General features: G+C 48.5%; 6 protein-coding genes across 6 annotated transcripts; 5 read left to right on the forward strand and 1 right to left on the reverse strand.

Annotated features, from left to right (window-relative positions):
• Positions 1–1288: 1288 nt before the first annotated feature.
• On the reverse strand, positions 1289–2879 carry M406DRAFT_74152 (uncharacterized protein; the record flags this gene model as incomplete). The annotated part of the gene is made up of 5 exons (XM_040925716.1): positions 1289–1524; positions 1712–2020; positions 2111–2321; positions 2351–2660; positions 2761–2879. 5 exons carry the CDS (start codon positions 2877–2879, stop codon positions 1289–1291), a joined length of 1185 nt encoding a protein of 394 aa, XP_040774524.1.
• Positions 2880–4887: 2008 nt separating this feature from the next.
• Positions 4888–5517, forward strand: M406DRAFT_74153 (uncharacterized protein; the record flags this gene model as incomplete). The annotated part of the gene is made up of 2 exons (XM_040925717.1): positions 4888–5014; positions 5252–5517. 2 exons carry the CDS (start codon positions 4888–4890, stop codon positions 5515–5517), a joined length of 393 nt encoding a protein of 130 aa, XP_040774525.1.
• A 735-nt stretch (positions 5518–6252) lies between these two features.
• M406DRAFT_75460 (uncharacterized protein) lies at positions 6253–7268 on the forward strand (the record flags this gene model as incomplete). Its single annotated transcript, XM_040925851.1, has 3 exons — positions 6253–6261; positions 6338–7201; positions 7245–7268. The coding sequence occupies 3 exons, from the start codon at positions 6253–6255 to the stop codon at positions 7266–7268; spliced, it is 897 nt and encodes a 298-aa protein (XP_040774526.1).
• Positions 7269–9968: 2700 nt separating this feature from the next.
• On the forward strand, positions 9969–10653 carry M406DRAFT_74155 (uncharacterized protein; the record flags this gene model as incomplete). Its single annotated transcript, XM_040925718.1, has 2 exons — positions 9969–10054; positions 10350–10653. The coding sequence occupies 2 exons, from the start codon at positions 9969–9971 to the stop codon at positions 10651–10653; spliced, it is 390 nt and encodes a 129-aa protein (XP_040774527.1).
• An 856-nt stretch (positions 10654–11509) lies between these two features.
• On the forward strand, positions 11510–12632 carry M406DRAFT_74156 (uncharacterized protein; the record flags this gene model as incomplete). Its single annotated transcript, XM_040925719.1, has 3 exons — positions 11510–11707; positions 11745–12269; positions 12618–12632. 3 exons carry the CDS (start codon positions 11510–11512, stop codon positions 12630–12632), a joined length of 738 nt encoding a protein of 245 aa, XP_040774528.1.
• A 165-nt stretch (positions 12633–12797) lies between these two features.
• Positions 12798–13276, forward strand: M406DRAFT_357127 (uncharacterized protein). The gene is made up of 2 exons (XM_040923598.1): positions 12798–12867; positions 12915–13276. The coding sequence occupies exons 1-2, from the start codon at positions 12846–12848 to the stop codon at positions 13199–13201; spliced, it is 309 nt and encodes a 102-aa protein (XP_040774529.1). The 5' UTR covers positions 12798–12845; the 3' UTR covers positions 13202–13276.
• The last annotated feature ends 37 nt before the right edge of the window (positions 13277–13313 follow it).

A 13313-nucleotide genomic window follows, 5' to 3' on the forward strand; every position in this document is an offset into this window, starting at 1 on the left:
GTCTGCATGTAGGGGTTCGGTATAGTCGGAGCTATAGTCAATGCTATAGTCAGCTCCAGCTTTGTCAGTGCTAATGCAAGACAATCACTAGTTCAAGAATTATTTGATCAAGGATAGAGTCTTTGTCTTTTCCCATGAATTGGGCCAGAGTATTAATGGTGGGCACAATAGAGGTCAGCGCGAAGAGATGGAGGGGATCTGGTTATTGTGAAATGGTACATACAAAGACAGGTGTCAAGCTTGTGTATGTGTACTCTTGAGAGATAGGATTCACAATTCCCATGATTGTGTTATGCAGGATATGACAAGAAGGATGAAGACAGGCCCAGAAAGGTAGGAGGGGTGTGCTGTGACATAATCCACAAGTGTGTCTCTCCCATCTTCCGCTAGACTCCCAGACACCCCACACACTGGCAGTCTCCTCCCCACATGGCCTAGCGCCCATACCAAGACTGATGGCGTGTGTCTAGGAGGCCCTGACTCTTAACTACTGGCTCCCACCCTGCTACCTAGAAGGCCTTCCTCGACATCCTCATCTTCTTACCTGATGGTGTCCTCTAGCACTCTGTCCACAAATCTAGCACTTGTTCAAGAGGCTTAGCTCTTGTATAGAAGCTCTGGCTGCTGTCTAGAAATCCTGGATATTTACTGGACGACTTAGAGCTCATGCTATAGAACCCAAGTTCTCTTGCAACAGGACTCAGTTCTCCTAGTAGAACACCAAGGAGCCCTTTCAGAAGACGTCACTCTCCTGGGGCACCTAGCACTGTCCCCAAAGACTCAGTGCTGTCCCCATCTACTGTGACCAAAAACCCCCCAGAGGCCCCGACCAAAAGACCAAGTGCTCTTACCACACAATCAAGTCCCTTCCTACCAATCCAAGTGGCCCCACCAGGAAGAAAGGAAGCATAGCAGCATACTGAAAGACCCAACGCTCTCACTAGTAGACCAAATGCTGCGACTGATGCACCAAATACAGACCAAGTATTTCCTACCTGAAGACCCAAACCCTATCTCCCTTGAGCCCTGACATCACTTAGCAGAAAGCTTAAGGGCTCGTTGAGGCACTGAAGGATCCCTGATTTGTCCCCTGAGTTACCATCCACAGGCACTACTATACTAGACACAGCGCCGAACCACCACCGCCGCCACCACCGCACTTCTTCCTTTCTCCACCCCTACTATGATACTATCATAACGCTGGATTCATGTCATCAATTGTTTTTGTCACATAAAGCCTGCTTATGTATCAAGTTTGTTCAATCTGCCCGACTGCGTAAGTATTTCCTCACCCCCACACAATATCCTCCCACTTAGCCCTCATCCTCGTGTTGGCCCTCTGTCTCTCTGCTGCGAGACCCCGATTACATAGGATAGGCGGCAGCGCCGGCATTTTGTCCGGGATATCTTCCCTAGCCAACACGACAGCGGGTGCCTTCTCCATCCTAACCTCATAGTCCTCCTTAGCCATAGCATAGCGCAGCCCGGGGGTGACCTTTTCACTTGACAAGTTGTTCCTCCTGGCTACATTTGATAGTTTACTTTCCTAATTTCTTCAGCCCTGTCGGGCTGCTCATTACATCACGAGCACCGTCCGCAGATCCTACTACTGGCTGTCAGCAAGGGTCTAGGCGTATATTCTGCGACGTGATCACAGGAAGGAGGGCATGCTTATTGTAATCGACTGCTGGCTCGGGTCGTTCGATTCTACTGTGTAAGATCTTTTGGTTTGTGTTCAGGTTCCGGAATTGGAATGGGTCGGCGAATTGTATGGCGGATTCTACAGATTGGCCGGGGACACCCGGATCCTGCATGGCGGCCAAGGTGACATGTCCTCGGTGCTTCGCCTTGGCTTCGTGAGCCTGTTGGACAAAAGTTTGCCGCATCAGAAAGGCTGGAGGACTGGCGAGGCATTGAGGATCAGGGAACATCATGCGGGCCTGAAGGCTGGGGTTGCTGATGGGCTTGAAAAGCGCCTCGATCATCTCGTCAAGCAGAAAAATCAGGTATCCAGCGAGTCCTCACTCCTTAGTATCGTTGACAGCGAGCTGCTGCTCAGCATCTTCTCCAGGCTAAGCAGGCTGCGCAGTATCACCAGTATACCGCTCACTGTCTCCCACAGGCTGGCCAGCTTTGTTGACAGCATGAACAGCGGCCTGTCCGGCATACTCCTCAAGAAGGGCAGCCTTGGTGCTACCGTCAGCAATAGCCTGAGAATTATAGTCGATAACAAGCCGGGCAGCGTGAAGGGCATGGTGGTTTCGGGGGTCTCGTATCTGGTCCTCGTGCCCACTGGGCTGGCTAGCAACAAGAACAACGGGCTGAATAGTCTTATGATGACGGCAGCTACCATCTTATCCTTGAGCTGGGGAGGCAAGTTGATATTGTGGTCGAAGGCAGGCTTCTCAGCTTGCTGCTCCGGCTGGGCCCGGTCTTCGGTGTTGTCGATGGCAGCAAGCTCTCTAATGTGCTTGTCTAGCTCGAGAGGCTCATTGGCACTGTGGACAAGAGGCTCGTGGAACTCACCGACGGCAGAGCCCCTATTATGTTCCTCAGAGTCGGCAGGTCTACGGGTACCCTCGCCAGCGTCCTGTTTAGCGACCTCCTTGAGCTGGACCAACTTCTTACTGTCCGACCCCGATACGCGGTAGCTCATGGCCCTGGGGAAGGGGGGTATATGGAGCCCTGAGCTTGCAAGAATACTTGAGACTGGACTCAAGGCTTGCGCTTGGAAGAAGACCTGACCTTGGGCTGGCCTACAGTGATGTTGTCTTGGTTATGGCAAAATTGCAAGTATTGGGCGGGGGGTTTCCCCAAAATTCTTCACCCATGACCACATCACTATCTAAATTTGAAATGCCCAGCCTCAAAGTCGACATGATCGGGCCTCTCCTTCCCCCTTGCCAGCACGGTCATTTGATCTGAGCCGTACTGCACGTTTGCTACCTTTGTCGATTGTTTCTTTTTCCTTGGGGCGGACAAACCTGCACATTCTGCTAGCGCCTCATGAAGAATCAAGAGCGGGATTCAATTCAATTATCGTAATTCCATGAACGAACTCACTGCGAGGTGTGATGATGGGCGTACATGGGAATGTCAGAGCAAAGAGGTCAGGTACCCAGTCATGCATGGCCGCATCACAGTGTTTCTGGCACAGTGTTGACCTGGTCCTGGGCCTGGGCAGACACAGATTCTACAGCTGAATTGAAATGCAGCCCGAATCCCTAAAACTGGGGAATTTTCAACGTTTGACACGAACTTCGTTGACAAGTTGAACATTTAATCTGTCTTTCTTTAGGGCATTCAGTAGAAATTTGATTGAACTACTGCATTTCCGAGCAAAGCAATGCTAAGCAGCTATCAGGTATGTGTTCATCGGATACAGCACTTCATGCGTGATCAAGACAGCAGCTAGATTATCATGGAGGCCTGTTTTGCGTTCTAAATCGATTGGAGCCAGATGCTGGAGGAACATGAGCGCGAACTCATCACCTCTAGCGAGCTGCAACAGCTTCGTTGTACGGGATAATCAGCATTAGCCATTTCCACCAGGATACTCTGATCGATACAAATACCATCTTACAGATGTGAAACTCCGATAGCAGCATTTTTGCGATAGACTTAACGATGGGGTTTATTGGAAACAGCATTTGCTATTGCTCTCGTATGAAACGAGAAGCCTTGCTACATTCTTCATTCACTTCCTCATGAATGAGTTAGAAACAGGATAATGTAGACCAATTCGCAGCTAGAATACTATTCGAGTTTGCATCAGATTTCTGACCAGCTTGTCTAATTAATTCGCTGAAAGGAGGATGGATTCGACTCTCAAGAAGCACCTCTTGGATGCCATCAAGATTAATATTACACTGCGGTACAAGCTCAGGAGGGGAGCTGAACCAGAAGTTCATTCTTGAATCCGATCTCTTCACTTTCTTGCAGCATTTCCTCTGAGTCAAGGATTCCTCAAACTTCTACAGCAGACTTGATTAACTGAACAATGCTTGCCTTCGCTTATTCTACATGTTTACAAGCTGTTGGAAACATGAGCTTATTCATAATATACTGAGCATCAGCTCTCAGAAGATTGCAGCATACAATCAGAAGGATAATGCTTATACTGATGTTAAGAAGGATCTACTTAAGAAGCTACGCACAGAAACATGTATAGTATGTAGCAGCATAGATGAACGGGAGAACAATTCAAAACTTAAGGTTTTATACTGAAAGGATATCGACTTGTGAATTCTGCGCAATTCTGAGGGAAGCAGCGAGTGCAACCATCTCGCAATGCAAGTCTTGCTTCGCTACTATAAAGGCGAGAAGAACAAGCAGATCCCTACCACATTTATCTTTATTGAAGAGAGCAGCTGCTTATTCTATGCCCCATCTCTTATATTCTTGCTAAGGCATTAGATGAGAAAGTTATTGCTGTAAGCAAGTTTGATTGTGCTAGCTTCTTCTTTACAATCAAGCTTCTTAACTAGCAGAGCATCAAAATCCGATGGAAGCTAGAGTTCCAGCATACGCTCGTCTTTCGAAAGTCGGTTCAGTTACTCGATAGCTATGTGAAGTTAAATGAGCTAATGATATGTTGTATCTTTGATAATCATTCTGTGCAATTCGGGCAAGAGGCAGAGCTAGAAGAGAAGCTTATACAATATTGCTACCGATGGGGCTTTGCGGAAGTTGTCGATCATAAGTGCTAAATCGTGGCCCTTTGAGCATGCTTGGTCTAACAGACTTACTACAGGCCACTATAGGCAGTCCGTCCGAGACCAAATATTGCGACATAAACCACAGGAGTCCTACCATAATGCCAAAGTGAATGCTGTTGTGCAGAACGCCTTCCTGAGCTGTGGGACCAGCTCCCCTTATCTGGCCATCATGAACCATATGAGCATACATCGCAATGAGAACGCCCCAAAAGCAGTGCCGGCCGAGATAATGCAGATGATCGGCTCAAGCTCGCTTGTTCTCCGACTTCTAGACAGCCTCCGCAAGCTCCTAACGAGTAAGCATGGCAAGGTAATCCGCATGCTGAGTAACAACTGGGTTCAGCTGAAGCAGAAAGAGAACGAGCTTAGGAGTGTCAAACAAACGCAATATCGGAAAGTCCTCAGCATCATGCATCGCAAGTTTTTCCAGATGAAAGATAACTATCAACTCCGATAATACCTTGGCAACATTCTGACAGAGCTGGCTATTCAGAACGCTGCTGAGCTACTATCTATAACTTATACTACGCTAGTACGGAAGCGTATTGCGGAGATTCTTAGCGATCTTGACGAAGATCATTCAGATGAAGAGTTGTTAAAGAGAAAGATCAACGCCATCAATGCTTTGGGTTGCATATGCATTCGTATGCAAGCTATGCAGACTGCTGCCGAACCGCGTGAGGCAGCCTCGACCGAAGACACCAGCTCCTCCTCAGTCTTTTCAAATGCTCGCACCCTTCTCGCCGACCTAAGTCACATCGAGTCAAGTGACTTTACAGCATCTCACGCCGAAAATTGACGATGAAATGACGATGCTCGAGATCGTCGTTGCTGTCAGTCCCGACATACCTTCCAAGCCTCCACCCCCTTATACCGAAGCAGTCTTCCGCCCGTCCGTGGAGAGCTCAGTACCGCCCGTACCAACTTCACCACTGCTATCTCCCTGCATCTTATGCAGCAAGCAATACAAAAGGACCACCTCTATGTGGACCCATGTTGATGCTCACCTTCGTCATACTGTAGATGAGCGCGTAGCATGCTCTTTCCTGCTATACAGAGCATAGGGGATTGTCTGCGATAGCATCATGAAGTTCAAGGCGCATACTCGCATCATCCACAACATATCCCTGAGACCAAGAATCGTTGTAATGAAGAAAAGATTATGATATTTTGCTAAATTATAATTTTCAGGTATACGTGTGCTTCAGCAATTTGTCAATTGGTTCAGATGGTAATATGGGGCTTAGGTTCGATATCGGCTGTTGCGGGATTTTGTGTGCGAGGTGCAGTTGCACTTGGGAAATTTCTTGAAAGCTATCTCTAGTATATAACCAGATAGTTCTTATTAGACGTGAATGAAGAGTTTGGTTGTATCCCTATGAGTCTGAAGTACTAGAGTTGTGCCTCAAATCACCTTGATTTTACTTTAATCTCAATTTGGTACAAGGCGTACCTCATTTAGAAAGAATAGAAATGTTGGGTACTAAGGGAACTTGTTACAGTACAGTAAAGACTGTGTTTATTAACGCGCGAAATGTGCAATGTATAAGCTTTATCACCATCGTCTCTTCCAAGATCCAGCTTGTTAAGATTAGGTCGCCTGTAACTCCGTCCTATAGGATCTGGCGGATCCTTACGTTCAGCGAGAGCTTTCACGCAGTATATGTTCAGCCAATTCTGCGCCTCAACCTCAGCGGCCTCGTATTGCTATCCGCTCGGAGTTTGAGATCCAACAGCATGCCGTTTGGCGCCTCACGCCTTCTACTCGAAGAGAGCATGCTCTGGCTGGAAGGCTTCATCTGTCTTATATCGAAAACTTGATCCAGCGCCAAGGCGAGCACGAGGTCCTGAGTTCCGTATATGCATGGGAACCATGGCCCACACCCTCGGTCATGGAATCGGGTGTCTCTGCCAGACTCTGTCTCTACGCAGCGAAGTACTTCCAGTCTGCTCGGCAATTTGCAATAACTCGGCGATCTCTTGAGCAATGCTTGACGCTTGGGTGCAACATCAGCCGATCTTTGATTATTAGTAGGCTGGCGGATATCCTGTGCGAACTCCAGGATTATGCAGGAGCGGAGTCAAAGATCCAGAGTGGGATGTGCAACATGGAGAAGCACGGGAAACGGGGAAGGCTATGGAGACGCTTGCAGCTTGCCTCAGTTGAGGTTGCTCTGGGAAAGGGAGCGCTCGAGGATGCAGAAAAGCAACTTCAGCTGATCGGCATTGCGCCACCTGTTCAGGACATCACCGACGAGCTGCTGCATGTCCGCAGCATTATGGCAAATGCTCGTATTCAGCATTGCCGAGGCCATTACAGCGAAGCTCTGCAGCGCTGGGAACATGCTCTTGATGCTACACGACAACTCCCAAGCTTCAGAAAAGGCACTGGGTTCACTACAGCAATCATTCACCTTTCTGTAGCTCATGCCCAAGTCTCGCTAGAGAACGACTTGGCTGGTCAGAAATCCTACGAAGCTGCAGTGAGGATACTCAAGACCGAGAGACCTGACTACTGGATCCCAGTGGTCGCCACGATATGGCTGTTGAAGATCGCGAAGGATCTCCGGTCTTGGAAGGGCTGGCCGGTATCAGTGATAACAACTTGTGGCTATAATGTTCTTGTATTCAGATACGCTGTCTTCCATCTTAACACTCTCGAAATGGAAAGCAGAAGTCGAAAACATTGGATACATCTAGGCATCAGAGTCCTCAGCATGATAAAGCTTTCAGAGATATCGCATTGGATCTCTAGTATTCTTTGCCCACCATCGAATCTCACAATTGGCAACAATAGGGAGTTTGTGAAAAGCCTATCGGGGGGGTGAGTAATTGTAATTATGGGCGCCCTGTAAGTGCCCCGGAGGGGGAGCGCGGCGAGGGGTCTCTTGACAGCTTCCAATCGAGCCAGTTCTGGCTCTGTTAGTTCGCGCTTCTCGCTCGCGCGTCGGGCTCGCCTTCTTCAGTATTACATTACAATCATGACCTAACAATGTCCTTATTCGGAATATTGTATTTCTGCTGTGCCTTTTTCCCAAAAATTCCGTATGGAGTCTGGGTTTCGATTCAATTTAAGCACTTCTATAGATTGGTAGCGCCTACCTAGGACGAATCATTACAGTTATGACTAAGTTTGGTGTCCATATCTCAAACATTGCTGGACAGATAATGGGTATGAGTCGCCTATCGTGGTGGACCGGTCAGCACCAGCGCTGACCATGCCCTTTATCGTAAGAGAATTATTGGCTGATACTCCCTGTACATATCGAATGGCCAACAAGATCCAACGATGAGACTTTAGCTCTTATACAACCAATGCCCTTTATTATCATCAAGTTCCGCGCTCACTTTTGTTTCCTGCGAGATGCCCTTTATGGCGATCCCCGAGGTTCGGAAGAGACAAGAGCAAACGACGGCTTGCAACACAGTCGCTGTGCGAAGTCCCGGAAGATAGACCAGTCCCTGCCAGATAAGAGCGCAGCCCAGACACCTCGACAGCAGACAGCATCTGCTAAGTCCCCAGCGGAGAGTGTCGACCCGCCTTCCGTCAACCATCCCACTCCCTGGCGCTACCCACCAGCGTTCTGGGACGGACTCTCGACAATTCCACTGATCCGCTCGGCCCTGGAAGAGTTGGACCGGCGGAACAGCGAACGACCTGCCCCTCCAGAGCCCGCTACCCTCGACCGATTTGCACGCCACGGCGGACCAGACCTGCGCGACCTCCGAAGGTATCCTGCTCCTGCTCCGCCGAGCAGGCACCATACTGCCGACAACATGAGCTCCTCATCCCAGAGCCAAGCAGTCAGGTCTACCAACCCAATAACAATCACAACTATATCAAGGACAACTAAGAGCAGGAAGTCATCGGCCTATAATCCTGGATTCGAACAGCATCTGACTGATCATGGGATCTACCGAACCTGGAGTTCGCAAAAGCCGGATCTGGCGGAAACAATGGCAGCACTAGCTGTCCCGAGGCCATCACTCTCACCCTCCTGCTTCCCAGATATTACCTTCGAGACCTGCTAAAGAGATAATGATAGAGCAAAGAACAAAAGCGATATATGCAAATATATCCTACCAGTCATTGCTGGCCCTCAGGAGGACAACCGTCCATCTACTGAGAATATAATATTCGGAAACCTAAAGCTACTCACTGACAATACTATAACAGCTGCTAAACCAGATATCGCTCTAAGCGCTTATCCTGAACAGCTCCATCCGACTATCCGCAGCGAGCTTCAATATTATATCATTCCCTCCACTTCGACAGATAGGATTATGGCGCCCAACTTCTTTCTGGAACCTAAGGGCCCGGAGGGATCTCCAGCGGTGATGATGCGGCAAGCTCGCTATAACGGAGCAATCGGTGCCCGGGCCATGCATAGCCTGCAGAACTATGGTCGAGAGAAGCCGGTGTACGATGGCAATGCCTATACCTATACTGCGACCTACCATGGCGGAACAGGGATACTCCGGCTATTCGCTCATCATAATTATGGCGTTCTTTCCCCTACCGACGGATCGGCGAATCTATTTACGCGAATTTTCTCGTCGCAGCAACCAACAAGTGGGTCTGGACTTTTAGCTGAAAATCTGGGAGATGCAAAACATAGCCCATCACTTTCTTAGCCCCACTATTCATTGCATGGGTCTACTAGAGGATGCTCGAAACAGAAGTAGCCTTCATTCAAGCGCAAAATACACAGCAGCCTGCTTCCAGGCGACCAAGCGCCCAGCCTCATCTTCGCTAAATTTTCCTCAATTCTTCTCTGGTCTCAGTGGCTCTGCTGTCTTCAACGATCCTCATCCTCCTCCATAACAAGAGAACAGTCTACAATTTGCACGACTTCCTGTGATATGAGTGTGTCTCCTACTTGCTCCACTTGTATCTTCCCCGCGAGCAGCCAGATGCCATTATCAAAAACCCGAAAGAAGTCAGTAAAAAGGCTGCGCCGAGTTCTCATAATCTCACCATCCAATCTGGCAGTTTGAGACATCCACTGTCAATGGCTTTGAACTCGATGGTCACTCTTCTCTCTAATTTCAGCTCGAACAAGTAACGAGCTCCGTTCTTAATGTGCAATGCTTCCATGACGTTTCAAAGGTCTCGTGGGCTAATAATAATCTTGATAGGAAGTAATACAAGAGAACTAAAGTTGCTATGTTATCCTACCCATGCGATGGACAGAGCTATATACCTCGTACCTATCATTGGACCTCGGTAAGCGCACTGGCTTGTTACCCATGTTTATAATACTCATCTTCAAGTTGTACTCTCCGCCAGAACTTTTGGCACTAGTCAGAGCCTCGAACCCCGAGTTGGCCTGGTGGTATGCAGGTCACGTCTCTGCGGCCTATGAACGAAGTGATGATCGGTGAAGTCGACACCATCATGCAAGCACAGTTCAGCTTGGCACATCCAGAACCAACTTACATGATGGTGGTGCAGTCTGCACATTCATTTACGAGATGGCGGTGTTCAAAGCCTGCAGCACTACGTGTCTGCACTTCTGCTGACCCTCGTCTCCTGGACTTCAGTACCTCTTGTATCCCTCGATTATAAATGAACCGAATGCACCTTCCTAAGTCTAAACTGACATTCTACATTCTACTACCCATGAACAGGGCAACTATGGAACCAAGCAAAGCAGACACCAAAATCCCCGCCTCCTTTTCCGAGCCTCCATCCACCAAGACGCAGGCTACTGAGACGTCTACCAACTCAGGACAGTCTCCTAGGGCCAAGCATGATATCGTGGAGCCTGTGGCACCAACGGTAGAGGTTAATGAGAAAGGACAGCCCTTGACCCCCCGTGATGGAGAAGATTATGAACCGCCTACCAGTCATGATATGATGGCGATCATGGCACCAACTGTTCATAGAGAAGGAGGGGAAGAACAGGGCAATCACTGGAGAAAGGATGATTAGATTCAGGATGATTCAACGAACAAGAACGGCGCGTGAACTACGGGGTATTTTCACATTAAATCAATTAACTGTCATAGCGATATGCCTTCTTGATAAACAGAGTTTACGAATTTCTTGTTAAGACTGAATATTCAGGGATTAAGCAATAAGTTCACTTATCTTCATCAGTTCTGCGGTAGGAACTACAACAGAAAGCTCTCAGAGACCTTCGCAAGGCAGAGCCATTAAGGCTAATTGACCAGATCTGGAATGTGGGCCCCTCCGATCGGCAAAAATTGATTACGTCATCTAGTGACTGGGATCGTATTTCACCAGGAAAAGAAGACCCGAGCCATGGATAGATTAGGCCTAGTCTGAATCCAGATTGTACCCAAGTCTTACCTAGGTTCTACCTAGGTTCTACCTAGGTTCTATCCAGATCCTACCCAGATCCTACCCAGATCCTACCCAGCATATCCCAGGTGGCAACAGCCACCTTCCAAGCAATTACCGACCCAAACTCCGGTGGGTCGCTAGTCCAATAGTGACTCAGCCCGGTTGCTTCGGCTCCTGTCACAGGGCCGCATGCACGAATGAACTGTTGTCAGTCGGCAACTTGCCCGCCCAGGCTGTGGCCGATCATCTAGGACCAGAAATACTCGAAATCGAGAATGAATACAGTGCATCTGCACTGTTCTGCCTACTCACGCCACCCGAGGATCGTCCGGTCATAGACCCACAGTCAATCTTACTGAGATTTTACCCATGTTTTCCCAGTCATTTCCCATGTATTTCCCGGGTTGTGCCCTTGAATTTACTGGTCAAACCCCTCAACGTTCCCACCATCACCTTCTTTCCCCCTCGTTCTACGATCGCCATGGACGAACCTGGCATTACATTGAGCACGAAAGGCAAAGCGTCCTTCAACTTCCACGATGGCTACGATGATGTTGCCACACAAGAACTTGAAGAGCTTTTGCGACTCAGTCGAGAAATGCTTGTTTCCATGGAGACTGAGCTTACAAGACGCAAAATCTCGGTCCTCGAAACGTTACCGGGGCCCGTCAAAACTTGTGTAGAGAAAACTCAAAGCCAGTTTGACCCCGCTCCAGGTTTTACAGCGCTTAGATGATCCGGCAAACCTTGCCACGTCGGCGGCCCAGATTTTGAAAAGCGAAACAACAGATCGGAGAGATAAGATTTACAAAAGGTTCCTCCAGGATGTCCTAGAACAGTGTGGTGGCGGGATTGTGGTTCTCTGCTCATCGAGTCTTGGAAAGAGAAGAATCGTGGAACTGAAGAATATGGAACGAATCTCGTTGTTGGGATATCTCAAGAGCAACCGCAATACCTTCGAACACGCCATTTTAGATGATGCAGCCCTGACGCTCGGCATTACATGTGCAACGCAATGTAGCATGAGTGAGCCGCATAGACCTGAGGACGGATTGGACGCTACTCTACCGACTGCCAACCCTGTTTCTATTGAAAGACGTGAGCAACATGGCCCCTTCGGCGATGGCAGCTTGGCTGACTCAAAAATAGAGATTGAGTACAAGTACTCTGAAGCACACATTGATGCAATTACCGTGTTAGGTCCCGACCTTGCCTCCGCTCTCCAAGCAAGCAAGCAACGGGTGTGGGAGCGACACACTGGAGGGTTGATGACAGACTGCATCAGCGCCCTCAGCGTTCCACACAAGTCAAGCGGATTCAAGCCACTTGACAAGTGAAGTTGACGGTTTGGCGATGGTCTTCAAGACAAAGCAAGCGGCCTTTTTGACCAAGCGGCTTGCAAGCGAACAAGCAAGTGGCCTCAGTCCTATAGTGGGTCCTTATAGGCTCAGTTTACTCCACTTCTTTCTATTTTCTTTTAATTTTCTGGGTTTTTTTGGAAAGAAAAGTAAACCCTAACCCTGATAAGATAAGATTAGAATTTTAGCTTATATAATTTAGCTTATATAATCATAACTTCCATAATTCAGGCTTATATAAGCTAGAAATATGACTCAATCTAGGCTAGATTAGGTAAGGTGCTTTTTTAATCAAGCGGACAAGCAAATCAAGTGGCGAAGTACTGCAAGATAAGCAAGCGGCCAAAATAGTTAGCAAGCCAAGTGGAGGGGTACCGCTTGCCTTGACTTGACTTGTGTGGAACGCTGCTCAGGGAACATTCGCTCGAAAACCTCGTGTCCTGTCGGAAGCGTCAACTGATGAAGGATTCTGAGAACATAGGTACGGGAACCTTTCTAAATCATATAAAGCACAGCTGATATGCCTAGAACAAGAGTCGCCGAAAAGGGCAAGATACTCAGACGAAGCGCTGGTTGCATCACCCCTTGCGCTGGATGCACCGAACCAGCACGCAGAGCCTCAAGCAAGCACGCATAGTCTCCAGATCCCTATGCAGCTCAATGTCGATGGTTCCACTGGGTTCAATTCTGGCTCTTTTGTGGGTCAATCGTATCCGATTTCTGACGAGAGTGTTAAGACAGTCTTGGATCTCGGATTGGCTCCCTACAACTATGTTTTTCTCCCACTTACTCTAGACGGGCAATGCGGCATCTAGACTCCTATGTCAGATAGAGTAACTGTAGAGCTCATGAACGGGAGTGCCTACAGTACATGAAGGCCAATCCACCCTAGCCTTGCTTCTTAACATGCGCGACCCTAGGTGATCT

This window comes from Cryphonectria parasitica, assembly GCF_011745365.1.
Source record: "Cryphonectria parasitica EP155 unplaced genomic scaffold M406scaffold_6, whole genome shotgun sequence".
Classification (NCBI taxonomy): domain Eukaryota; kingdom Fungi; phylum Ascomycota; class Sordariomycetes; order Diaporthales; family Cryphonectriaceae; genus Cryphonectria; species Cryphonectria parasitica.